This window comes from Cebidichthys violaceus, unplaced genomic scaffold, assembly GCF_023349555.1.
Source record: "Cebidichthys violaceus isolate CVI_PGR_0920_01 unplaced genomic scaffold, fCebVio1.0.p SCAF_15, whole genome shotgun sequence".
Lineage (NCBI taxonomy): Eukaryota > Metazoa > Chordata > Actinopteri > Perciformes > Stichaeidae > Cebidichthys > Cebidichthys violaceus.
Window position 1 is genome coordinate 15,208,722 of NW_027176318.1, and position 26,859 is coordinate 15,235,580.

General features: G+C 47.8%; 1 protein-coding gene across 3 annotated transcripts; it reads left to right on the forward strand.

Moving 5' to 3' along the window:
* Positions 1-1,719: 1,719 nt before the first annotated feature.
* Positions 1,720-25,050, forward strand: LOC137872028 (enhancer of polycomb homolog 1-like). 3 transcript variants are annotated; one of them, XM_068710226.1, is made up of 15 exons: positions 1,720-2,006; positions 2,807-2,927; positions 11,189-11,348; positions 12,725-12,870; positions 13,319-13,525; positions 13,755-13,903; positions 15,451-15,604; positions 16,548-16,706; positions 16,842-16,931; positions 17,066-17,214; positions 18,384-18,808; positions 21,871-21,992; positions 22,228-22,369; positions 22,480-22,921; positions 23,387-25,050. In XM_068710226.1, exons 2-15 carry the CDS (start codon positions 2,907-2,909, stop codon positions 23,457-23,459), a joined length of 2,439 nt encoding a protein of 812 aa, XP_068566327.1. In that variant the 5' UTR covers positions 1,720-2,006; positions 2,807-2,906; the 3' UTR covers positions 23,460-25,050. The 3 variants fall into 3 exon arrangements, with proteins under 3 accessions (XP_068566327.1, XP_068566326.1, XP_068566328.1); XM_068710225.1 differs by lacking the exons at positions 1,720-2,006; positions 2,807-2,927 and adding an exon at positions 4,430-4,889; XM_068710227.1 differs by lacking the exons at positions 1,720-2,006; positions 2,807-2,927 and adding an exon at positions 4,430-4,889 and having other exon boundaries at positions 21,871-21,975; positions 22,193-22,369.
* Positions 25,051-26,859: the final 1,809 nt, after the last annotated feature.

A 26,859-nucleotide genomic window follows, 5' to 3' on the forward strand; every position in this document is an offset into this window, starting at 1 on the left:
CAACAGCTTTCATCTGAACTGTTGTCAGCAGTTGGTCCAACTTGTTTGGCGGAGTGTATGTGTGTGTGTGAGTGTGTGTGTGTGTGTGTGTGTGTGTGTGTGTGTGGGGGGGACGGGGGGGGGGGGGACGGATGTTGATGTCAGACTTACTCTCCTTTTGATCTCAATATGCAGCACCGGACTGCCATGTCTCCAGACCCTTCCCAGCATGCACTGCGCGCTCACGAATTCAAACGGCATCGGCTACATAAACTGCCTTCTTATGCAAGGTTTGCTGTCCGTGGGATGCATGCAAAGTTAATGTCCTAACATAATTATATGATATATTACTCACATTAAATCCACAGAAGCTAATTACATATAGAGTAGTATTTTTGCAAGGCATATGCAAGGGAAATCTCCCATATATGCTGACGGTTGACTCAGCTGTGTAACTTGGGTCTCAGAAGGCGGAGAGATTGTGAGGTGAGAGCTCTGCATTGTGCACCGTAATCCCAGTGGAGGCGCAGGTCTTTACGTGGGTCTCCACTGCCCTCTAGATGAGAGGAGAGGAACTTCAGATCCTTGCTGGAGATGATGAAGCATGCTACACATTTCATTTACAGTTCAGATAAGGTGCTATTTCGGACACCAACATGCAACTCAGACTCTCGTGCTCCAACAGAAAAACCTGCAAATTCATCAAACAGAACACTTGCAGGCTTGATGTGGTGCAGTGTAACTGTACGACTTTAATAGAGCAGCCAGTGTACGCACCATCCACTTTGCCAGTGCACTGGGCTGAGTCGTGTAAGCGCAGAGAAACAATGGGATGTTCAAATCTAAATGGATATTAGGGTTTTTTTCTTTTCCACTGCCTACAGATGGCTGCTGATGACCTTGCTGGGAGAGTTGAGCAAAGCGATATTAATCATAGCAGTGCCTCCTCCACTCCCAGAGTCACTGGGCAGGCGTGCATGCAGCTCTAACAGCCAGTGGGAGGTGGTGGTGGAGCATCAGAGAAAATTACTCCATATGCTTCCACTATGCAGCATTCTCTTTCATCTGTGTCTGGTCATGAAGAATGTGGGGTGCAAATAGCTTCCGAGGAGGCAGCCCTGCCCTGCGACATGTGAAGTGGCAAAGGTGGTGTGGGTGTGTGTGTGTGTGTGTGTGTGGGGGGGGGGGGGGGCGACTAGCTCTGAACATTACACAACAAATGACACTGTAGCTGTTGCATCTCATCACTTGTTCTGTAAGTGGTTTAATAAAACGAGTACATTTTCAGCTATTATTATTAATATTATATTACTATATAATTATATTATTATTATTTCATTATTATTATTGTATTATTATTATATCATTATTATTATTGTATTAATATTACTTTATAATTATTATTGTTAGTATTATTATTGTTGTATTATTATATTATTGTCATTATTGTATTATTATTTTTGTATTATTGTATAATTATTATTATTATTATTGTATTATGATTTTTTTTTATTATTTCTTATTGTATTATAATTGTATTATTATTATTATTATATTATTAATATTATTGTATTAACATAATTATTGTATTATTATCGTATTATTAATATTATTATTGTATTATTGTATTATTATTATTTTCTTTAGTGGGTGGGCGGGGGACCAGTGAGCTCATCCACAGGTGATTGGTGGCATTCACCCTCCAATCACGATTCGCCTGCAAAGTGGCTCGGTGGTCAGTTTGGATCTTTTTTTTTTTATTTTTGGTGGAAGTAACCTTAGCGAACTATCCAAGTTTACCGTCAGCGACAGGACAACACTTCCTCTGCCCGTGTCGTGTGTGTCCAGCGTCCCTTCACGGTCGACTTCACCGCACTTTTCAAAAGGTTGAACATTTTTAAAAAAATCCTCTGAGAGGCGTCCTGAAGGGAGCTAACCAGCGTTAGCATCGGGGCTAGCATGACAACCAGAAGAAGGACTGCCATCATCCTCCTCCTCCTCCTCCCCTGTGGCTTTGCTAGCAGCAGGTAAGTTGCAACTCCGACTCAGGCTTAGTTTCCCTTGCGGGGAATCGAGAGAGACGCCTTTTTTTCAATCGCGGTACAAGTTAAGTTGCAAAAGCTCGAATTGAACTGTTGCCCGGACCTGTCCGCACACTGTTAGCTTTAGGCTGGTTAAATGGCGCAGGGTCAGGGTAAGCTAACGTTAGCCGCATGTCAGCTAGCCTCGGTGTCGCTGTGCGAAAGCAAACACAGCTGTGTCTGATCTGTGGGCTCGAAGGGGGGGAATACAAACCCGCTAAAAGCTGCTTCGTAATCGGCTTGGTAGCGTTTCATGGACCACGTCATATGCTGGGACCATTTCTCGCTCTGTGTTTATTCCCTCTGTCGTGTCCTGGTTATCTACTCCTATATATCTATATATCTATATATGTATAGATAGATTATATGTATAGATAGATTTGCACTCTTGTGATGTTGCAGCAACAAAACTTGCTCTAGATTACTAAAGACGGACATGAAGTACATTCATACCATCGTTTGAATTGACTAAAAGAGCATGTGTGCACGTGAGAACGCTCGCGTGTGTGTGTGGGTGTGTTGTAGGTAATCGTCAAATCTTGCTCCATATTTTCTGCCCAGTGATCCCACATATTTCAGTATAGGAACATAGTGAATGCAGAGAAGAAAATAAAGAAGGTGGCAGTAATTTGCTGGGACATTGTGCGTCTCTTGTGACTAATAAATCACATTAATCGCGTGTTCTCGACGGATTAGACCCCGTTAATCACGTGTGTTCATAGTAGTCTGCCTTTTTTATTTCACAGGTCTCCATTACGGTCTGCAGCTGTGAGCCTCCCAAATGGATGATGATGATGATGATCACGTCGGTCTTCCACATCTGTACGATGCTCTCATGCCTGCAGGATGTCTCGCCAAGGCCTACAGGTTATTTGCATTTCTTACCTTTTTCCTCATTCAGCGTTGATATGACTATATGAGGTATGTATACAAAGTAGAGATCAGGGTCCACCTTAAAATATGTCTGCACGAGCCTGATAAAGCAGATGTTGTTCTTTGAAACGTCCTTTAATGAGGCGTGCTCTTGTTCTGCCAGGAGGAAGTTCGCCATGTCTCCTATTTATGCTTAGCCCCTCTTTTTGAGCCACATTTAAATCAAACATTAAACCGTGTGTTTAGATGTTCAGCAGCTGTTTGCAGACCAAAAAAAAAAACAGAAAAGCATTTGTGCCACGATACACGTCGCCTTCAGCAATTCACAAATGATTAGCTTTGGAGGTCGCTGACCTCCTGTGATTGGTGTGGCAATACGTGTCTCATGGAAGAGGCTGCGGCAGCAGAAGAAGAAGACTGCTGTACAGAGGAGAAGACGGGGGGGGGGGGGGGCTACACCGCCGTGAAGAGACACTTAAACGACGGTCGACCAATCGAACGGTGTCCGTCTGCGTGACTCTTTGATTCCTGCTGCTTGAGAAGGGGCGACTCCATGGATCTATCCTGCACTTGTTGTGGTCTCAACATCAACACAAGGACCGTTGGAAAACAATAACGTCGTAGCATACTGTTTTTATTTTGTTGCGTATGGCCAGAGAGCATCAGTAATGGTATGTAAGGAGTGCTTGAGTGTGTTTTTAGTTTGGGGTTGTCAACGTAAAAGCGTAAGTCAACTTCTGTATTGTCAGTCTGGCTTTATTTCTATAGCTTTTGCCATCTTGCCAATCACAGTTTAATCAATTTAAGTAAGTATTGAGTCAAGGAATAGCTAAAAGAAATGAACACAAAATGTTATAACTTTAAATTTCTCATAAGCCAACGTTACATATAGCGTCACTAAATTGGTAGTTATCGCCCAACTACTTAATTAAGGTGTTGTAAAGGTTTATGTGTTAAAATGTATATTGACAGCACAGTTGTGGGAATGTTAAACGGATACAAAGATAAAAGAACAGATAAAAAGTTAACTTTTGTAATTGTACGGTAGCGCTTGTTCCACAGGGTGGCGCTGTTTGCCAAAGAATTGAATCTGAAGCAGAACAGGTGTCCTATTTTTGGTTGCACATTAATTCTAAAAAAAGCTCGACAGAAGTTTGAAAGTGTGTGTTTTAAAAAACAATGTCGGATAACCTTTTCATGAATGTTTTACTCTGAAATATGAGCTTTGTTACCGCTGTCTCGTGACAAACACGTCTGCAGCTTTTTTTCTTCTTCTATTGTTACAGATGTTTTTTTATTTTTTGTTACATGGATAACAAATATGTTTTTAGTACGTCAGCATCATCCAAAAATGAGAACATCCCCGAAGTTCACATCCCTTCATCAGCATCCATCATCTCGCCCCCACCGTCGGTCCTCCCTCCCTCCCTCCTTACCCACTACCCCAAGGGTCTCGCGAGCGCGCACGCGTGCGAAACTGCGTGGGAATGGCTGGTTTGTGTGATCGAGGGGGTTGGGCCGCTTGGAGCGAGCTGGAGGAGCTGCATGAGTTTGTAATGTCCGCCATGTTGGCCATGGCGTATTGAACCGGGGAGGAACAGCGGAGCCTACGAAAAAAAGAGACCGACAGAGAGCGACCGAGACCCGGGCCTGCCCGGCTCTGTTCGCGCTGCTACGGACCTCGATCGACCGGCTGACTCCTAGAGACCGTCACAGATTCCTCCATGAGAACTCGAGGCAGACCTGCTGTTATTCCTAGCAGATCGAATAGATTTATGCTGCATCTTTTAATATAAAAATAAAATGAGTAAATTGTCGTTTCGGGCTCGGGCGCTGGATGCTAGTAAGCCTCTACCCGTCTTCCGCTGCGAGGATTTGCCAGACCTGCACGAATATGCCTCGATCAACCGGGCGGTGCCGCAGATGCCGACTGGGATGGAAAAAGAGGAGGAATCGGTATGTTTTTTTGTTTTTTTTCCATTGCTGCCCGACTGATGGCGGATCTCTTTGGCCCGCGTATTCAACATCCGATGGGGCGCCACTATGTTGCCTGCGCAAGCTTGTGCAAAATGGCCGCCATATCTGGCTCTCTTTTTTTCTTCTTCCGCGCACACGACGGATCTCGACGAAATACCGAATATTACGAGCCCGCTCCACCGCGGGGGTGGTCGCGAGGTCGCGGCGGGGCGATATTTAATTCGCGAGCCGTGTTGTGTCCGCCCGTTCGGCGTGAAATCGCGGCCCGAAAGGCACAAAGCCGAGTCACGTGACTTGCATCTGTTCCACCATTTTGTTGACTTTCTCTTTGGTAAAAAAGGCAAAGCGGGAATAGAGGCCCTCGGTACGTGGTGTACTTTCCGCGAGCGAGTGCCAGGGGGAGACAGTGAGCCCCCCCCCCTCATAGCCCTGTTTGACAGCTAGGTGTTGCGTGTTGACAGCTCCGGCTCCGCCATGTGTGCTGCACACTGTCTGCAGAGAGAGAGAGAAGGGGGGAAACATCTTGCATATCCTGCAGGACTGAACAGTGCTGTGGGGAGCATAATGTGTTTTGACATGCATGACGGTGTTATCCTAGAAACGGCTGCATTCCTGCCTTTTTTTTTTTTTCCCCAGCGTGACACCTGGATTGACTGTGGCCACATTTAAAGTGCATTTATTAATGAAAACGTGAGACTTCAAAGGCACCGTAACGGCTCGAGACGTGTGGGTCGTAAACGGTTGTGAGTGTAGTGAATTTGTCTCGTGATGTCGACACGTTTCTGTGAAGTTGTCATGCAGGATGTTGTTTATAACTAAGGCCTCATGGACGCCCGGCTTGTCATTAAGAGCTATAGTTCAATCACTTATCAGGTATTTGTTTTGGGTAACATTTCTGTTGTTTCAGCTTGTGGACTCTCTCTCTCTCTCTCTCTCTCTCTTGTACTACTTCATCCCAGCTTGTTTACACTCGTGCATAGCAGGTCATTTACTCACGTTTAGCACGTTGTGCCTGTAGACAGACTATCAGACGTCATGCATGCACAGCCCCGTTTAAAACGCAGCTTTGTCAGGTTGGCTCCGGCTCAGATGCAGCCATTGAATTGTCAGCATGGGTCAAACGCGGTCACTCACTTCTGCAGACCACGCGGTCTCACGCTAACGTTTTACCTGAACCGCTTTTAGATTTGTTACGTTTCTTTCTTTCTGGATGTTGTCGTTACTCAATGCCACGTTCTAGTTGTAGATGGACAGAAATCATTAACGTCTAGCGTTTCAGCTGGAGAGCCCCCTCTGTGCCGCCGAGATGCCTCGGCAGACACAAACGCTAGGAAAGCACACGCTCACACACACACACACACACACACACACACACACACACACACACACACACAGGGGGCCCCCGCAGAGTCAGCAGAAATCCTGCGGGCCCACCACCACCTACTGTACACATACACACAGCGGCATTACATAACAAGAGTGACGGAGGAGATAAAGAGGACAGTTTTACTACAAGGCTGTGCGTGGCTGAGCTCCCTGACCCACATCCTGTCCCGGCAACAATGGAGTCTCGCTGTGCCGAGCTGGCAGACTGACCACATGCTGACCTGAGGATATTTGTCTATTTAAGAAGCGAGGACGCACGCATTAAATGATCCTGATGACGGACACACACACACACACACACACACACACACACACACACACACACACACACACACACACACACACACACACGGAGGGGAAGGAATATCTTTTTGTAGCCCAGGTTGATCCACAACGGGGCAGTTTTGATGAGAGACTGCATCTGGAGTCGGAGATAAGCCGAATCCAGAGCTCATCTTTTTGTTTTTGGCTCGTTTTGAATTGCCTAAAATAAGTGCCTTTTTTGTACGTCCGCCTCGTCAGTATTCACGGCATCAAACCTGACGGGAATAATGAACCTCTAAAAGCATCATTTGGAGTAGTTGCACCGGAGCTGGAGACGCTGCACTTCATTCAGTAATCATCTTGTGTCCCGCACAGCGTAACACGACGGTGCTGCTGTGCTCCCCTATGGCTTTCAACAGACATCACATGGGGGGGGGGGGGGGGGTGCTGCTGTGTGTTTCTAAAGGCCGTGTGTTTCAGCGCTATGGAGAAAGCGGTAGATTAAATTCATGGCGGTGACCAGCAGGAACATTGTGTCCCATCGCCTAATCAGGGAGTCTGTGATTGTTACATTTCCACCGATGGTTAGATATGGAGATTAATCAAATCCTGTTCACGAGGGTCAAATAGACAACGACCGTCTCATTAAAGTCTCGTGATTTGCAGCGTCGGAAGGACACAGGAAGAAACAAACAAGGGAGCTCATAAAGAAGTACGTCGTTTGCATAGTAAATTGCGAGTAGAGATTTAGAAAAACGCACGAAAAGACGAATCCGGTCTCACTCGGATTCTCTCGCCGTCTTTTTTTGGCAACCGGGGGGGGGGGTGCATACGAGTCGAGGTGCCGTAGATGATGAAACCGTCTCGGTACTGAGAATGAAAAGAACTCGCCACGGTGACCTCACGAGCTTCTGAAGGAACACACCCTCGCTGCAGTTTTATTGCTCTTCTGCACCAAAACTGCAGCGTTGCATGCTTTCGCTTCTTTCGATAAGTCCGGTGGTTTTTATGGTGGTTTATTAGAGGCGGCGTTTGTTTTCTCGTTGCATCCGTCGCTGTGCTTCGGTGGATGTTGAGGTGGGGGTGGATGCCTTGCTCGAGACTTTCCTCGACCTTCCTCGCGAGCTGAAAACACCTGCTGGAGGCCACGCTTTTGTTGAAGTAGTCTTTTATTTCTCTTGGGAACATTTAAAGGAACGCGTGGTGCTGTGAAAGAAAAAATAGATTTTCCTCTCTCTCTCTCTCTCTCTCTCTCTCTCTCTCTCTCTCTCTCTCTCTCTCTCTCTCTCTCTCTCTCTCTCTCTCTCTCTCTCTCTCTCTTTATCTGTGGCCGTGACAGAAAGCAGCGCTGTGAGGTCTCCACAGTCCCAGATCCTTTTTTTGCGTGGAAAGAACAAGAGGAGCTGTAGGTTTTTGATATGTTCCGGGGTGAGAAGCAGAGCAGTTGGGAGCTAGGCCGACTCCGTCACTGAGCGTTTCTCTATGCGTTCATTAACGGCCGTCGTTATCATCCGGCTGGGCTTTCTCTTCACGTGTTCCTCCAGCTCTCGCCTCTTTACGCTTTACGCAGTCTGTGCTTCAGCGTCAACAAACTTTAAGAAGTAGGCCTGATACAAACATTCTGGTTAAAACAGACGGTTGCAAGAGGTCCTATAAATACCCAGTTCTCCAAAGCCCCGTTATCCCTGCTCACCTAATTCTGCAGCAGAGGAAATCCCAGGCTGTGAACCTTTTTTCTTTTTTTTTTCTTTTTTTTTTGGTTGTGAGGCTCACAGCTGCAAAAGATCAGGATATCTTGGCGTCTGAGGCAGCTCAGTGGAGCCCCAGCTAGATCTCCTCTACAGACGCGTGCGAAGGCAACTCGGGGCGCCGGGCTCAGGTTTAATTGGTTCCTCGCGCTCGCTTTTAACGCCGCTTCCTGAACTCGCAAAGCTTCAGGGTTCATCAGCATGTCGAGACAGCGGGGTGCCCCGCTTCTCGAGGACGTGTTTGACAAGTTACCGGAGAGAACGGACCCCAGCGCCGCGCCGGTTAAGCGCCGGTTCGTGGAGTTTACACGAGGTCAGGTCACATCGGCTGACGGCTCCTCGACGCAGCGGCCCGTCTTGGTGTTTTGCCAGCGTCTGCTTGTCATCGGAGCCCCGTAAGAAGTGACGCTGAGTAATAATGCGTACAATATTTATGAAGACAGGTATTTTACATATTGGACTTTTAGAAATCCGGTTGGTTTCCTCTGGGTGCTTAATTAAGGCTGGCAGTACGCTCCAAATGAAATGGATTTTGATGTGTTCTCAGCTGTCAAACAGCGAGGATGCTGTTGAAACTTGAACGGCGTGTTTTGTCACATTTTAAAGTTGAGAGAAACCACAGCTTCTGCTGCTTCGGACCAACCGGTTTCGACTGGCTAAGGAAAGGGCTGTTAAATGTAGGATCACACTATCCTGGTGGCTCGTTGCAGGTTATTGTGTATTTGTGGGCAGCGGGGAAAAAAATAGTCTGCGCACACGACAACAAATCGAAGCCAAATACAGCACTTTTGTCCAAAACTTGTGATTTTGCTTGTGTGAACGTGCTAAAAACTCAGTCGTGGTTTTTAAGGAGCTCCTCGGCTTTCCGTGGTGACAAATTCCCAGGGATTTGTGAATAAATGGCAATTTGTTTGTGGTTTGTGTAACTTCACATCCCAACGTCGCTCTAGAGCCACTGACAAGCCGAGGCAGGGGGAGGTGATGGATGTTTAGTCCCAAGGCCTTCAAGGATGAACTTAACAATGGGTCTGCTTTTCTTTTGTGTGTCGGGTTGTAGAGAAAGTGTGCGGCGAATGGCTTGGCGATAAGCTTACCAGGGGCAGATGGTTTGGCTCTGGACACATGCTGGGTCCCTTCATGCCAAGCTCACAGCTCCGATACGGTTCTCCCGTTACTCCACTCGGAGCTCCTCCTGGCTTTCGGATCCCACTTAAGACCCCGACCACTTAAAACTCCCACCAAAGTGTCCCAAAAAAAAAAAATGTGAAACCGGTTTTTCGGGGTAATGAGAATCAGCCACTCACTTCCGTGGTTTGGCCACAATTGCGATGCGTTTGAACACTGACCCATATCTCAAAATCCACCCCCAAAAAAAAAAAAAAAACCTGTGAAAGAAAAGTGTGTAATGTGTAAAATGAGTAGGAGCCCTGTTAGAATACTTGTTAGAGCGGGATGAGCCATCTGTTGCATCAACCGCCGAGAGAAGGCCTGCAAGCACGGTTCACTACAGAGCCAGCGTACGTTTGTAACAAGCCGCCATGTTCACGATGCTTAAAGCACTTCTACACTTATATTCCCGTCTGGATTCATCTTAGCAGCACATTGTTGTTGTTTTTTTAAAGCAACTGAAATGTGAGAACATTGGGTGACCGGTGTGACTCGTTTGCCAGCGTCCCGTCGCTCGCGCTGCCAAGTTTTAAAGTTCCAGATCTGCCGCTGGAGAAATGTGCAGAGGTGTTTTTCATCCGTGACTCGCAAAAGAAATCCATCTCAAAAGATGCCGTTGTGCACATTCTTGTCTTAACTTTGTGACCGCAAAACGTAAACAGTGAGTCACTGTTGTGATAGTAGGGTTACCTGTGCAGGGCTCAGAATGACGCGTTTTTTCCAGAGAGCGCATGCTTTTTGAAGTACTACTACTCCGACTGAATCTCACCTCCTTGTACTCTGATTTGGATTGACACTTGCTCCTTGCGTCTCAAGCGTGTTGCGTTCAACACCCCGAATCCCACACACCGTTCTTCTAGCGGTGACTCATTTCTCCTGAGGTACGGCGTTGAGAACCGTGATGTTGATAACAAATAGTGTGTTCTGCTAGACGAGCCAAGACAAATAGTGAGATGAGGTTGGAAAAAAAGAAGCATTGGAAGATGATCAGTACAGTGAATTGAAAAGGGTTTAGGCTGCTACGTGACTGTGACAGCCCGATTTGAAATGCGTTTTTTGGGGATAATTGCCAGCATGTTTCGCACTCATTGGAAAGCTATATTTCCCATTACATGCTTCAAGATAATACCGGTGTTTTTCTGTTATTTTTTCCACATTGTACAACTATTTCCCCATCGCTTCTGGAACATATTGTGCTGATAAATTATCCATGAGAGTTTGAGATTGTAATCTCTCCTCTTTGTGAGCTGTCGTTTGTGATTGAGGCTTGTGGCCTCAAGATCCTCTTGAGGCCACAAGCCACATAAATTAGCCCACTGAGCCTGGGCCGCTAAATCCTGTATGTTGATATCGGGAACTTGGGACAATCTGCTGGTTTTGTGGTTGTTAATCATCTCTGTATTCAGTTTATCTAGAAACAAATTTAAAAAAATGTAATAAACGCTGTTTTTTTTTCACCAGCTAAATCAATCGTGCTCATTTGTATTCCAGTTGCACACTATTATATACTTATGTTTGGATGCATAGCCATGTAATAATCATGTATGACAAGCAGTTTGAGTCTAAATCTGATATTCAACAGCACAGAACTAAATGTAGACGATGGTTTAACTTGTGACAGTCTATTGTAAACAGCTGTTCGTTCTCTCTCTCTCTCTCTCTCTCTCTCTCTCTCTCTCTCTCTCTCTCTCTCTCTCTCTCCCTCCCCTCCAGGAGCACCATCTCCAGCGGGCCATCTCAGCGCAGCAGGTGTACGGCGAGAAGCGCGACAACATGGTCATCCCCGTCCCCGAGGCGGAGCGCAACATCACGCACTACGAGTCCCTCTACCCCGGGGAGTTCAAGATGCCAAAGCAGCTTATTCACATACAGCGTGAGTCTGCAGGATTATCCTCTTAGCCGTGTTAGTGGTCTGTCAGCACGTGGCGGCGGCGTTGTTGCCGTTTTGGATGCGCCGGGCGTGTCTGATGGCGTCGGCGGGTGTTTTGAGAGAGAATTTGCATGCGTAAGTTTGGGGTTTTGTGGAGCTGTTATTGTCAATACTCAGGCCTCGTTTATGTCGGATCATGTGCTAAAAACATTTGTCATGTAGCAGGTCGTGTGTGGACCCTAAATGTCACTGCCACGTGTGGAAAATCACACACAGCAGTTGCAGATTTCACGCGTCGAAGGCACGTCTGTACGTCTGCGTTGACACGCTGTGTGGGTGTGGGTGTGTGTGTGTGGGCGTGTGTGTGTGTGTGTGGGTGGGTGGGTCTCGCAGCAGATGTGTGCGTTCAGAAAATGTTTCAAAGCGTTGCCGGCGCTCTCTCCATGGCCGATACAGATTAGGGGTCAGTAGGTGATATTGGTTTGAGACTGAAAGAGGAATTGCACTTTATTCAAAATTTAATTTGGCATGTTTGTCACCGGTGAGATGAAGTGCTGTCACCAGTGTTACCACCTTAAATGTCACACAGTCCCTCTGTGGCTGTGTCTGCAGCCTGCTTTGTTTTGGTTCCTACAATGACTTGGATTATACCTGGATAGTTTTTCTGTTATCTAACAGTTTAAATATGCAGCGGTGAGCAGGAACACTGCACACCTTTCCACATACGTCAGGGTTTGACACGTTAATGTGACGATTACGTCGGAGCTGAGATAGCGACGCTGCAGCAAACGCGTGTGTTTTCTGTCCGGTGGCTCCGTTAGGATCACAACAGACTGCCACATCCTGCAGTTCACTCGACTAATATGTTCCAGGCCACGGCTGCAGATTCTGACCAGACTGACTGGTTGGTTTAGCCACAGGCGATATTTACTAAGTGGTTGGTTAAGTTCCCAGCCTGGATGCTGGTGTTTGTCCTGAACCAAACACCAGCACAGTGCGTTGTCGTCATGAAATACTGTTTATTGGGTTTATAAAACAAAGTCTGGCAGTAGTTGAAGACGAAAGCATCTGCATTTCATACTCCGTGGCTTGTCTTCCTCACATTTGCTCTTGACACACAAATTTTTTTAATTAAGTTCCCTAATCTGACACATCAAATCCAACACATACTGCATACTCTGGCAAAAATATGTTTAGTATCCTTCAATATGTCATCATTATTTAATAAGTGTTGAAGTTCACGCACAGTGCAGCCGGTCCGAGCGGCGTTCACTCAAGCGGTCTAGTTGGGTCCCGTTCCCGGCGATGCCTTGTTGAGTGAACGCGTCTCGTCTCGTCTCCGTCTCCTCGGTGACCGACTCTTCTTCTCCGTCTCGCAGCTTTCAGTTTGGACACGGAGCAGCCGGACTACGACCTAGATTCCGAGGACGAGACGTTTGTGAATAAGCTGAAGAAGAAAATGGAGATCACAGCCCTGCAGTTTGAAGAAATGATCGACCGACTGGAGAAAGGCAGCGGACAGCAGGTATTTAGACTGTGCTTTGCTAAACACTGGTTCTTACCCTGTCATTTAGTAACTAGATAGGTCTGTGGGTTTCTTTAATAGTTAAGGAAGGATACTGCGATTTCTACTCCAAGCTACTGCGTCAAGTTGTTGCCGTCTCTGACTAATGAGTGGGCAACTTTAATCCATACAACTGTCAAACTTAGGAGTGTGAGTTTATGACGTGTGCCTGAAGGCAACGCGACTCCACCACACAGCTGGAGGCCAAAAACGCCACTTAATGTGTTTGTTTTTTGGCAGTTTGAAATGACCGCAGCTTGTTAAAAACCCATGGTTTCTCTCTGTCCTTTTTATTGTCTTTTATTATGTCATGCGACACGAGTACTTGTTCCAATTTGTATCGTCAGCGCTCTGTGGCCACTGACTCGTTGGGGGGGTGTTGGTCTGTCCGTCCCTCGTTGCTCCGCAGCTCGTCAGTCTCCAGGAGGCCAAACTGCTGCTGAAGGACGACGACGAGCTGATCAAGGAGGTGTTTGACTACTGGAGCCGCAAGAGGAAAACCAGCAAGGGCGGCTCCCTCATCCCCAACGTCAAGCAGGAGAAGAGGGACGGCTCTAGCACCAGCGACCCTTATGTGGCCTTCCGCCGACGGACGGAGAAGATGCAGACCAGGAAGGTAGGAATGCAAATGACGGCTTCTCGGTGGTAAGCTGCTCTTTTGTCTTAAAGGGCAGTGCTGTTTTTACCCACTGTGGGACAATTATCGCCAAAGAGCTGTGCCTCTCGGTTTAAAAAAAAAAAAATCAATTGACAGCCTCAGTAACTTTGTCTGAAAGAAAAAGTTTCAGTATAAATGGGATCACTTCCTGGCTTCATGTTGTGAATCACCGCCGTTCCATTTCCAGAATCGAAAGAACGACGAGGCATCGTACGAGAAGATGCTGAAGCTGCGCAGGGACCTGAGCCGAGCCGTCACCATCCTGGAGATGATCAAGAGGAGGGAAAAGAGCAAGAGGGAACTGCTGCACCTCACGCTGGAGATCGTGGAGAAGCGGTAAGAACGACCGGCGGGGGGGAATTGGCCCCCGGAGAGAGTTCGGCAGAGGCTGTTAGGGGTTGTCTGCGCTGCATCACCCAGCTCGTTAGGCGAGGAGCCCCTATTAGGAGGCTTTTTCACCGGGATCTCTAATGCAGGAGTGAACTAAACGCATCGTCTGATAACATGACACGTGTTCATGAACGGGGTTTTTTTCGGGGGGGATAATGTGCTGCCGTGCTCTGGTTCTCTCCAGCAGTGTTTTTTTTGGGGGGGGGGATTGTTTCTGAAAAGGCTAATTGTTTATCTCCCGAAAGCCCGAAAATAAAAGGTGACGATGTCGGCCCTTTTACTACGCGCGGCGTTTTGTGGATGGCTTGTGTGGTTAACCTTCATGTTTGATTAGGCTTTTGTTTACTCGCCAAGCTGAAATCCCAAGCAGAGGCCATTAGGACGCGAGATTGATAGTGTCAAGAGTCCCCCCCCCCCTCCTCAATATATTCTGTGAAGTCAGGCCTCGCTGCCCCTCTTAATTGGGGCCACAGTCATGTACACTGCTTTGCATGCATTATCAATTTAGACTTCCCTCTGTTTTATTCAGTAGTGTCAGCCGCAAATTAGCTCATTGACTTCTTCTGCTAGAATCCTCTCCCCGGTCTGAGGACTATGCTGGATTGTTTGTTTTTTGGTGTTTTCATTTATCTTTTTCTGCTCTTTGAATTGTTCTTTTGTCGTCGTCGTCGTCCCCCCCCCCCCCCCCCCCCCCATTGAGCCTTTTTTTTTTGCGATCCGTCTAAACATGACGTGCGAGTGGAATGAATTTGCTCTGGAAGCAGCTGTCAGTGTGAGCTTAAATTGGACTCTTCTCCTTGAAGTGCTTTTGATTTGTAGTGACATTTCAATTTCCTCCGGTTATCCCGGTCTGGCTCCGGCACTGCGCATCGCTGCCGGTGATTGGACCGCTCCGCTCTCCCGATAGGCGGCTTCTCCGGCCCCACTTCATGATATCGTGTCGAGTGACACAGGTGTGCTGCTGTGTGTGCGCAGTCTGTCGTGTGTTTTTTTGGGGGGGGGGGGGGGGGGGTTGAGTTTGAGGTTCTTTTGTCTGTCGGCCGCTGGCTGTTTGGTGTTTTCAAATATTCAATAATTAGCAATCATGTCGGGGAATATTTCTTTTTATTACCGATCCGTCTCGGCTGTTTTGGGGATTAATAAGGTCATTGTTTAGTGTTTACTTTGACAAAACTAGGGTAATGAATTGACAACATCATGAAACACAAGAACACCTTTCATTAGCGCTTCAGTAATCTCTTTTTAATGCGTTGGTCTGAAGTAAGAATTAGCCTTTCCTCTGGTTAATCAATTGCACCTCATTTGGTCTGTTTGTAAAGCATCTTAATGCTTGTGTCCAAGTATTTTAATTAGTGCTGGCTGTACTGAGACTTCTGGGACCTGTTCCTCCTGAAGCGGTTCAATTTAACCACGGAAGAATCCCTAAATCCTCCCTGCAGTTGCTTTTGTGAATCCTCCCTCCTCATCTCCTCTCTCCCCTCTCTTTCCTTCAGGAACGGAATGCCCGACTTCGGCAGCGAGGTGATGGCCGAGGCGCTCGCGCAGCGAGCTTTGGTGAAGCCCGTCTACGCCATCCCCATCATCCCCCCGTCCAGCAGCAGCCAGTACAGACACCAGGACCACTCGGACATGAAGGACTACAAGAAAGTAAGGCCGTCTACATTCTACAGCACACTGGCTTCCTCCTGACGCCGTCGGACACAGAGTGGGAATAAAATGTTATTGAAGGTGGTTTAAAAAGGTGCATACTTTTAAAATGGCAGCCTGGTGTAAAGGCATGAAAGTCGTTGCCTCTTTGGGAGTGTGCAGCTGTTGTCTGTCACTCTGGTAATCACAGTCGTGTCATTGAGGCGGTAGGGTACACACTTAAAGCGCTGACTCCTTCAAACCCAGAACATTTAAGTTGCCATATGCTTGGACAATGTAGCACTTCATTACACAGCGGTGTTGTGAACTCCGCGTCACCTCTCCTCTTTATAACTTCATTAGCTCCAGTGTCCGACAACCCTGCCCCTCCCCTGCAGGGAGGCAACTATTTCCCCCCCTTTTTTTTCCGCTTCCTTGTGCCCTACCAGCTGGTTGACTTTTCCCTTTTGTTTACAGACGCTCATTTTTCGGTTTAACTCGCCCCCCCTCCTCCTCCTCCTATTCCTCCCTCACCACACTAACCCTCGCGTCTTCTGCTGGTTTGACACAGCGGCGCCCCCCCCCCCCCCCCCCCCCGCCTCTCTGTTTGCTTTGTCCGCTACGTCTCGGGGCTGAATGGGATTCTGACTAATCCGAGTGGAGTTGGGAGTCTGTTCAGACGGGGTGGGGGGGGTCGTCCCAGTGGGGAAGTCGGGGTGAACGGTGGCACGGGGTGGATTTGAGGAGGGGAGGGGCTGCCATCTGGCTCGGCGGCGGCATCTGGCACATGCTGCCATCTGCATATCAATGGCTCTTTTTACTCGCGCTCGCTTCCACGCGCGCTCTCTCCGCCCCGTGCGTAGACCGCCGCCGCCGGTGTTGCTTTGCATCTTGAAATGCCTTTTCTGAGTTACGCAGCCTGTAGTGTAAACATTAAGCCCGGTTTTCCCTCCACTCCTTGCAGCCGGAGAAGACGGAGGCAGTACGAACCAAAAGGAAATACGAGAAGAAGCCCAAGATCCCTCCTCTGTCGGCGCCTCAACATTCAGGGCCCTCTGTGTTCAATCCCAAGGACCTCAACCAGTACGACTTCCCCAGCTCAGACGAGGAACCCTTCTCACAGGTAACGTGGTCCCGCTTCAGATGACGTGTCTTGTCACGCTTATATTAAACGCAGACGGCCAGAAAGTAAAGATCCCGGTTGGCTAGAAAAGGTGTGGTCCGAGTTGTCTCATCTATTTCTGTTTGTATTGCACAGATCCATTCAGGTTCCTCCGAGGCAGAAGAGGAGAATGACCCAGATGGCTGCTATGCGTTCAGGAGGAAGGCCGGCTGTCAGTACTACGCTGTGAGTGCCCTCCTGTGACTCCCGTGCTTCTATTTATAGAGCTGACAGCCAGCCAGGCCGGCCGACAACAAAACAAACAAAGCAATAATAAAGACTATTCTCTGGTTCTGCTTCTCCTCTTCATCTTCCTTCAGTCTCGTCCGGACCAGAGTGGCAACTGGCCCTGGGTCAGCCCGTCAGAGGGCGGGCTGGGAGACCCGCGCTTCCGCTACTGTCTGACCTCGCTGAACATGCCGCGGCGCTGCATAGGTCTGGCACGGCGCCGCGTGGGCAGAGGGGGCAGGTGAGTTCAGTCCGCTTGGGTTTTTCCTGAGATTTGATCTGTGGTGTTTGGATTCTTCAGCAAAAGGGAACGCGAGCAAAAAAAATAGAAGCGGATCGTTTCCAAGTCTCGGTAATTTGGCCGAATCAGAAAGCTTTTTAATCCGGTATATCTTCTGGCGTTAGCGACGTAAAGCGCCGAGTGTGAAATGTTCACACAGCAGATACTTCATGCATTCATCACATGCATGAAAACCTAGAAAACTCAGAGAAGAAAAAAAATGGAAGTCTGGGAACATTTTAAATTAAATGTGTGTAGGAATGCTGCCAGCGCCAATACAGAGAGAGGGAAGTGAGCCAAGTGTTGGCTGTAGCTGCTGAGGTTGTTTACCATACCGGCTCCTTTGGCAGCTTCCCAGCGATCGTTTGGCGGGCACATTCTATTATGAATATCAAGCTGGCTGGCGGGATGATGAACATGACACTCCCATTTTGGGATTCACCCTTCACTGTGAAAAACCTCGAGACGAATCGGAGAACTTCGCTTCCGCTGAGTTAAAAACCCGCCGCGAGCTTTGTCTCGCATCTCCTCGGTAATTACGCCGGCGGTTGAATAAAGCGACGCCGACCGGAGGCGTTAGTCGGCGGCGCCGGGTGTCACGGGGGAGACGGACCGGGGTTAGGCCGTGTCTGTTTCACAGGCGTCCACGAGATTAGGGATGGATCAACCTCGTGGAACATGGAGCTTGCAATGTTTGGTACGCAATCTTAAAAACGTCACTGTGCGGGTTTGATCCTGTTGTAAACACGGTACCAGCCTCGGGCCAAACCTAAAAAAAAAAAACACAACAGAACATTTTGTTAAAATCAGCCTCTGAAACAGAAACGCTGTCTCTGTTTTTCTGGATTTTAAGCATGGAAGAAACTTTGACTCCTGCGTTCTGCTCTGTACTCGTGGCAGAACTGCATGTTTTTGTTCTGTTGTCTTTTTGTGCAATACCCAGTTATGTTCGGTTCTGGCCCACTGGACATTGTAATTACACAAATGTTATGCGAAGGGATGGCCTCTCTCTCTCGTCCAATGCTTCAGTCATAACCTCAGGCTGATAATCACTACAGCATGTTTTTCATTTTGTTACTCAATAGTTATTTATTCTGATGTCTTTTTTTTTTTTCTTTTTTTTTTTTCAGGATCTTGTTGGACCGAGCGCACACGGATCTAGACGGCATCAGCCTGGACTCGGACCCGGAGCCCGAACCGCTCGCCTCGCCACTTCCAAGGTCTCCGCTCCGCAACGCCAACGCCAGTACCTCAGAAACCAATACCTCGGACCCAACCAGCTCCCCCCGCCTCCTCCCCTCCTCTTCATCGCCCTCGTCGTCGTCGTCGTCGCCAACACCACCTATGGACCTCAGCCAGATTCTTTTGAACATTAAATGTTGCCGCTGGAGGCACTTCAGACCACGGACGCTATTCCATCACCCCTTGGGTGGAGGAGACTTGTCTCGCAGAGGATTTAGGGATTTTAGCCGGACTGTGTCAGGACTAACCCGGACCCTGTCTGGAGGAGCCGGCTCCCAGAACCGCACCGGCCCGGCCGCCACGCCTGTCCACGGTGAGTCGGCCGTCTCCTCCGTCACGCTGCTCGGTGTGTTCTTTTGCATCTTTGGCTTTGTGCGTCTTAAAAGGTGGACTTCCATTGGTCTGAACACGGACTGGAACAGTTGGATTTGTTGCTGTCTTGGCATCACAAGGAGCCAATTTAATGAAGTTTTGATAAGCTGTCATTTTACAAGGGTCGTGATTCCGGGAGTGACTTCTGGGAGTGAATTTTAGCAACGCCTGATCGCCGAACTCATTTTGCAACTTCTGGTGTGTGTGTGTGTGTGTGTGTGTGTGTGTGTGTGTGTGCGTGTGTGTGTGTCTCAAACACGTTTTAGGCCACTTCGTGTGAATTTCTGTTTAATTTGTTTATCGTATGACAGTTTTCGATCGGTCTCGCTGAGATGACTTGTGTGGCTCGACCCAAATGCGTTTTTTTGGGGGGGTTTTTTCCACTTTAATCAGCAGGTGACGAGCGAGACGTGGGACCTCTGCTTGTGTCTTGAGGAGACGTAACATTTATTCAGAGAGAAGCTGAACTGAATACACTCTGCGCCGCTGCATTAGGGCGTTGTTTGGCCCGACGAGTAATAACGTTCCATTTATTGACCTCGGTTGTACGTTGCCATTTATTTTGCAACCACTGAGACGCTGTCCAGCGTCAGCAGGATGATTAGGGTTGCCTTGTTATTTGTGGAGGCGTGTGGCGCAGCAACGATGTTGCTCCACTATCTCTGCTCCCTGAGTTTAGGTTGCCGATATCTCTGGAGAGGTTTCTCGTGTGTGTCCGTGTGTGTGTCCGTGTGTGTGTCCGTGTGTGTGTCCGTGTGTGTCTGTGTGTGTCCACTTAATCGTGTTGCCGTGTTCCTGCTTGGACTACATGGCGTATGTGGGCAGCTATGAACCCATCGGACCGCTTTGATTTTTTAGCTCCCTGTTTATTTAACATTGTTTCGAGCTCGACCAGAAGCTGTGGCAGGAAACGCTGCCTGCTGTAACAATTACAGGATCCCCTCTACGGCAGCAGGAGTAGCCTTGGTGGTGTGCATGGGGAGGGCTGTAATTGGGAAAAACTCTCCATGCATAAAATGATGTGAGGTGGTGTTTTTAATTTTTGTTTTGCGCGTGTTATTATTCAATGGTTGGAATGAAGAAGTTGGACATGAAAGCCGGCTCGGCGGAGAGTCCATTAGAAATGGTCTTTGTAGGAATAGGTTCATGAGACGTGCTGGACTGAGTCTGGACTGAGTCTGGACTGGTGGCTCCACGTTGGGCTGGCTCAGGACAATTGTAGAAAATCAAACAAATAAGAGATATGATTTATTAAAAAATACATCCTGTGTTATTTCCTACCACTTCTCCTTGACGTGGTGGAAAATATAGGATCAAGGAAAGATGTGAAGGAGAACTCATAAGGACTCAGGAAGAGACAACAATTGCCACTTAGTGCTTCCGGGTCATTCCACTCTCTTTCAGCCCAGGCCTGACCTGCTCTGACTTCCGACTCTGACTAAACTTACTCTGGTTTAATTTGCCTCGATGTCGATACAGTCATCGGTTCTGAATGTCTGATTATGATCTGTATAGAAAGCTCAACTCTGTCCGTGAACTGTACATGTTGTGGAACCTGAAGAAGAATTTGTGGCATGTTTTTTGCTGCTGTAAATCTTGTTGACTGTGTGCAGAACACCGTTGTTCTTTAAACACACCGCTGACGGACTAAAGAACCCTTCAACGTGGTGAAAGTGTGTGAGGAATAGCAGAGAACTTGTTCTGTGATTTGATGAATAGTTGCCACCTTGAGGGTTATTCAGGTCGTTAAACGTGGAATGAGGTTAAAACGTGTTAGTTGTGGAGTACGCCCACAGCGCGGAGGCATGAGTGGGCGTTGCTCTGCTTTGGTGTTTTTTCTAGAGAAATCTAATCTCGGCACATTCTAATGTCCTCCTTTAGTTGGAACACAGGTTGTTCTATAGCTGTTCTCTAATGCATCGTGCTGCTGTGTGGTCCTCCATGTTGTTAGCAATAGTGGAACTGAGCTTATTCCACAACAGTGGAGTAAAGTGAAGCAGGTTTAATACCGTGCCGTGGTACCGATCCCATATTAAAACCTCATATTGTGCAGATGTGCACATTCTGTAGTTCTGTCCTCATTAGTTTACGACTTGAGCCTCCGACTTCTTGCTATTTGCTGATCGTGAAATATTATCTTCATATGAAATATGAGCCGCTATTGGAGCTGCACAGTTATGACCGAAAAGCACAATCGCATTTATTGAATCTTTTTACTGTGCTTTCACATGAACGGAGCACTTCCATGCTGTGTCACATTAACATAAGACTTCACATACGGTTGGCTGTTACTCTCTGTTTGATATCAGAGTGGAGCGTGCATTTTTAAACATCAATACCACAGTCCATCATGTTCGCAATTTTGGCTCCCCACAATTATATGATCACATTTAATGATGGATTATTGGTGCGGTCGGGTAGAGTACCTCGTGTCACCGGGCAGATCTCAGTGAGAGCTGGACGCTCGGGCGCCTCGTTGTGCGTCTGTGACTGTGTGTGTTTTTGACGAGCCTTCAAACTGGACTTTCAGCTCTCGAGTCCTTCAGCAACGCGCCCACATCCACCGGACCCTCGCGTCTCTGCCTGAACGCCCGCCGAGGCGTCTCTTTTGTGTACGCACAAAAGAAAATCAATTTGTGTCGGCGGCTGCGGGTTGTTGTTGTTGTTGTTGTTGTTGTTGTTGTTTTTTGACGAGCACCCTGGGAGCATGTTGATAAGGAGCGCTGGTTAAGCTCCTAAAGTTCCTTATGTCATTAAATAGAGGCGGTCCTGTCTTAAAAAGATGCCGGCTTTACGACTGTTTTACTACATTAGTTTGTGTTTCAGAGCTTTATCTCCCTTCTGACCAAAAGAGAATCCTTGGGGGAAAAAAAGATGAATAATTGCACGAAGAATAAGCCTCGCATTGGCTGCATAGAACCAACCTGTTGGGTCTCTGAGGGACACCGGCGATGTCCACACTGTGGTTTTTGACCGGTGCGTCTTCACCTCCCTGTCCCTCAGTGTTCACGGCGGAGCAGTACCAGCAGCACCAGGAGCAGCTGGCCGTCATGCAGAAGCAGCAGCAGGAGCAGAGCCAACAGCAGCTACAAGCCAACAACCCTGCAGCTACTACCAACACACAGGTCAGTAGGACGAGAGGAAGGAGGCTCTTTATCGGCTCAGCTGTTTGCGTCGTGGACTCCTCACGTGTGCTTTTATGAGCCGCCTGGTGAGACTGAAGGAGCCGGAGTTCTCCCCGTATGGAAATCATTTACAGGTCACCCAGCCTAAAGAAATGGGACATGTCCTCGTCCCCACGGGCGCTGTTAATCCACCGGCTCATTTCCTGCTTTCTCCCCCGGTGTCCCGTCTATCCAGGCTCTCGCGTCCAAGACGTTGGACCAGGCCAGCGCACAGTTCGCCGCTTCGGCCCTCGTCACCACCGACCAGCTGCTGGCCTTCAAGTCCAAAGAGGAGCTGGTGCTGGCAGGCGGAGTCAACGGGGTCCTGGCGGGTGCAGGTGAGAGTTCGCCTCATTTTAGTGACCATTTTAGCGTTTGCTTTTGTCGCGGTGCTCGGCGGTGAAAGATTGTGCTGACGTGAAATGCGTGTGTTCTCTCTGTTCACCAGGTGTTTTCAAAGGCTTGCATCTCTCCAGCAGCACCGCGGCCCTCCACCAGTCCAACCAGTCGACGCACGCCACCACCACCACCACCTCCTCCTCCTCCTCCACGGCTCCCGCTTTCCTCCAGCCCTCCTCCAACTCGGCCACCCCTTCGCCCGCCAACGCCGTCCCCACCTCCCTCACCTCCACCTCCACCCCCGGCGCCCACGCAGCAGCAGCAGCAGCGCTGGGGATCCTGGGATGCAGCGCCGCCACCGCCGCCGCCACCACTCAGGTCCTCATCGGGAACAACATCTGTCTGAGCGTGCCGTCGGCCGCCAGCCTGGCCGGACGCCACATTCCCCGGACCCTCGGCAACGTGCCACCTTCTGCCTTAAAGCTGTCGGCCACCACCAACCTGCAGATGCCCAAAGTCCCTGGAGCATCGTCCATGGACATGGGCTCAAGGTGAGGACATGTTTTGTTTTGAGCTGTGAATAGTTTACCCCGTAAACCAAAGGCTGAGCACACTGTAGAAGTGGGCGATCAGACGATGGCTCCTTATGGCATCGCCTCAAACAACGCCTTTGTGTTCCAGACAGAGCAGGAAACACACATTATTAAAGAAACATGCAGACGAAGATGACTTTACTGTGAGTTAATCCTGTTGATGCTCTCTCGGATTAATGTTTGTTTTCCGGATGAGCGACAGTTAAGCCTTCGCATCGACATACAATCCGCGGTTTAGGTGTTGGGTTGGCTCTGGGATCTAAATGTCTGCCGGAGGAAACCCGAGAATCCCCATGAATCCAGCCTGAAAGCAGAGCTAACAAAATGTCCCGTCGGTAGAGAATCTAGGACGCTTAAAAAGAGACGAAACCCGCGCTTACGGGAACATCCGCTTTAACCCCGCCGCTCCTCTCTCCTCCACAGGGATAATCACGACGAAGACAAGCCAGCACTGAACAGTATAGCGGACAACACAGTGGCCATGGAGGTGACGTAGTAGCGGTGCGGCGGAGGGTCTCTCCCCCCCCCCCCCCCCCCCCTCTAGGTGCTGTGCATCGTAGCATCGGGACAGCAGGACTCTTGACAGGACGACGATTCTCATCTCTCATACTTTTTAAAAAAAAACTTTTTCTTTTTTTTTTTTTTTTTGTTAAAAGTAAAAGATTGACATCTGTAAAATATGAATATGGCAAAAATTAGTATCTGTACAGTAACTACATATTTGTAATATCCCCCCCCCCTTGTATATATATTACTTGAATACAGAACTGTCCATTTGTGATGTTTTGCACTTGGGAGTCCAACTTTAAAGGAGGAGGAGAAAAAACAAAAAAAGTAAAGCCAAGTGACTTTGTGGCGAGTGTGAGAGGTGTGTGAGTTGTATAGAGAAGAGTTTTATCACGTGCATGGTGCGGAGCCTGCTGTTTTTATCTATTTATTGTGCTGTGTTTACAGTTTCTTTGTTTTTTTGGTTTGTTTTTTTGTTTTGTTTTTTTATTTGTACACTGTACCTTTTTTCGTTGGTTCCTGTGCTGTAGTAAATGTTAGGTAGCTACGGACTCCTGGGTATTTTTGTATAGTGTGAACACAAAGCAGGTCCCCCCCCCCACACACACACACACACGCACACGCACACACACACACACGTTTATTTTGGGTCCCTGTGCTTCTCTCTGTGGATCGTGTGAAAATCAAATGGTGACATACATACAGACCAGGAGGAGGAGGAGGAGGAGGAGGAGGATGAAGATGATCCATTAACATTGTCCCAAACACAAGTAACAAAACGGGGGTGAAGTCTCTTCCCAGAAGCCTCTGCTGCTTCTGATTAAAGCACTATTTTTTTTTTTTTTTTTGTTCATGATTTTGATAAATATTAATGCTGCTTTTGTATCATTTGTTTTTAAAGGGGTTGTTCTTCTTTCTTTTTCTTTTTTTTCATGCAAGCCGAGTCCCCTAAATATCCGTTTTATCCCACAAACAATTTTTTGTAAAACAAAAAATCCAGTTATTTTTGTATTTTGTTTTTCTTGTGGTAAACTTGATTGTAAGCTTTTCGTTAATTGAAAGACTTCATTCTTTTTGTTGGTGTGTTACTTGTTCATGCGTAGGTGTGACGAGGGAGGTGAATGGGCAGTAATCGCTGTACGCGTTTCATCATTCCAGTTTTTATTAACAAAAAAAAAATAATGCTAATGAGGGGGGCGGAGGGGTAAAAACAAAAACAAGAGAACGTCAGTTATCTCCCCTCTCTCCCCCGTTTCTGTTTCTTTATTTTCTTTTTTTCTTTTGGAAAAAAAAAAATTAATCTCCAGACGGCTGCAAGGCCAAAAACCACAAGTATTGGGTGCCTTCCTTTGGGGAATTATATGTACTCTCTTCTGTGAAGAGTTTAGGCACAAAGGCAGCATTACATAGTAGTGCTTCTCGTCTTTGTCACAATCTGAAATGCCCAGTCCAATGGCAGGATGTATCCTTGAGGTTTACTTGTCCCACCTGGAGGCTGAAAAGACTAAAAAAGAAGAAAAAAAAATGTGACGGAACTCTCACTAAAATAAGACAATAAAGCCCAGGGCATTAAATGTGAACCATTTGGGGTCTGTGTCATTTATATATGTGTGTGTGTGTGTGTGTGTGTGTGTGTGTGTGTGTGTGTGTGTGTGTGTGTGTGTGTGTGTGTGTGTGTGTGTGTGTGTGTGTGTGTGTGTGTGTGTGTGTGTGTGTGTGTGTGTGTGTGTACACCTTATTATTCACCTTCTTGCTGAGTTACACCAAACATGAATCCAGAACGTTCAAGTTAAATGGAAGATCTCAGACTCTTTCTACACACAAAAAGCTGATTTCTCTTAAATTGAGTTCTCAACTTTGCCAAGTGAGCGAGCATGAATGCTGACCACAATAGTAAAAAAAAAAATCACTTTAAACATGTGCAGGTTTATCACAAAACACAATGCCAGGAATGTCCTCAGTGACCACTTTAATATCAGGCCTTTGTGTTCAAATCGCTGGCTGTAGTGATGAAGCATGAGGCGGGTTAACGCCCAGCCTGCAGGCTGTGAGCAGTCTCCCCTGCTGACTGACTTCTCTTGCTAAGCTAAGCTAAGCTAAGCTAACCGACTGCTGGTTCCAGCTTTATATTCACTCATAGATGAGAAGACAGACGTGAGAGCTAGCTGCTGTACGCTGGCTAGTCTGGCACATGAACCCCCCTGTAAAAACCACAACCTGTTTTGTATTTTCCATGTATTAAAGGGGTCAAAAGGGGCACCACAATGGCACCTAGATGACGTCACGATGACCACGCCCAGTTCTTAGATACAGTCTGTGACAGCGCGACAGGTGGGAGGTATTTATGAAAGGGACGGAACGTGTTCATTTGGAGGCAGCAGCAGTGGACCTGTACATCTCAGGGAGACTAAAACAACACAGGGGATCATTCCCTGTGCAGCAACTGGACTGTATAGATCTCACGTTCCCATTAAAAAGGCCAAATTACTCCCAAAATTTTCCAATTCAGCCCCCCTGACTCCCCCCCCCTCCCCCGCTGGAGCACTGCCATCGTAATTTCCGCCTCAGATTATTCGTGTTGGAAAAGAGAAATCAGTCAAGCAGCAAGACGAGCGGCCCCACCTCGTGCTTTCCCATTACTACAGTGATCGATTCTTTTCCGTGCAAACCTGAAATAAAGTTGTTTTTCTCATCAATGTTTCTAGGGGTGTTAACCGTATCTTTATGGCGGGAAATAAATCACCAACGTCCTCTGGGGGGGGAGAAGATAGCTGCAGCACATATGTATTTTTATAATAAATTCAATACACATTTTCCTCCCTGAAATGTTTCCTGCAAACAGAGTCTTGCAGCTTCTCTCTCTCTCTTTCGTGCATTCAAGTCTTCCTCTGCACCCATGATGCATTGGGAACAAGCTTTTCGGGGGATCATCTAAAGGCGCGACAGGCGTCGGCGGTTGCCAACAAAAAAAAAACCCCACCCGTGCAGCTGTTGCGCCACCACTGGGTCAGATGTCGCGATCGGGGCGGCGATTGGACAGCCAGAGGGGCCGGGGCGCGTTAGACACCGGTGCTCGACACTTCTGGTCCCAGACGACAGGTGTGAGGCCGGCGGTGACTGACGCCACGGTTTCTCTGAAAGGTGACTCCGCTTTCCGAGCAAAGAGCAGGAAATGACGCGCGGCACTTAAACGCGGTATGCGTCCACCCGACTCAAAGGAAAGATGATATATGGTGTAAAACTATTCTTTATATCAAAATGGATTGTAACAGTGCTGCACATTTGGAACATGATGCATGTAACATTAAGTGTTTGTAACTTATTCTTTGCACGTGGTGCATTTTACAATCATAAATGTAAAATAACACAAGGTACCACTGATCAATAGC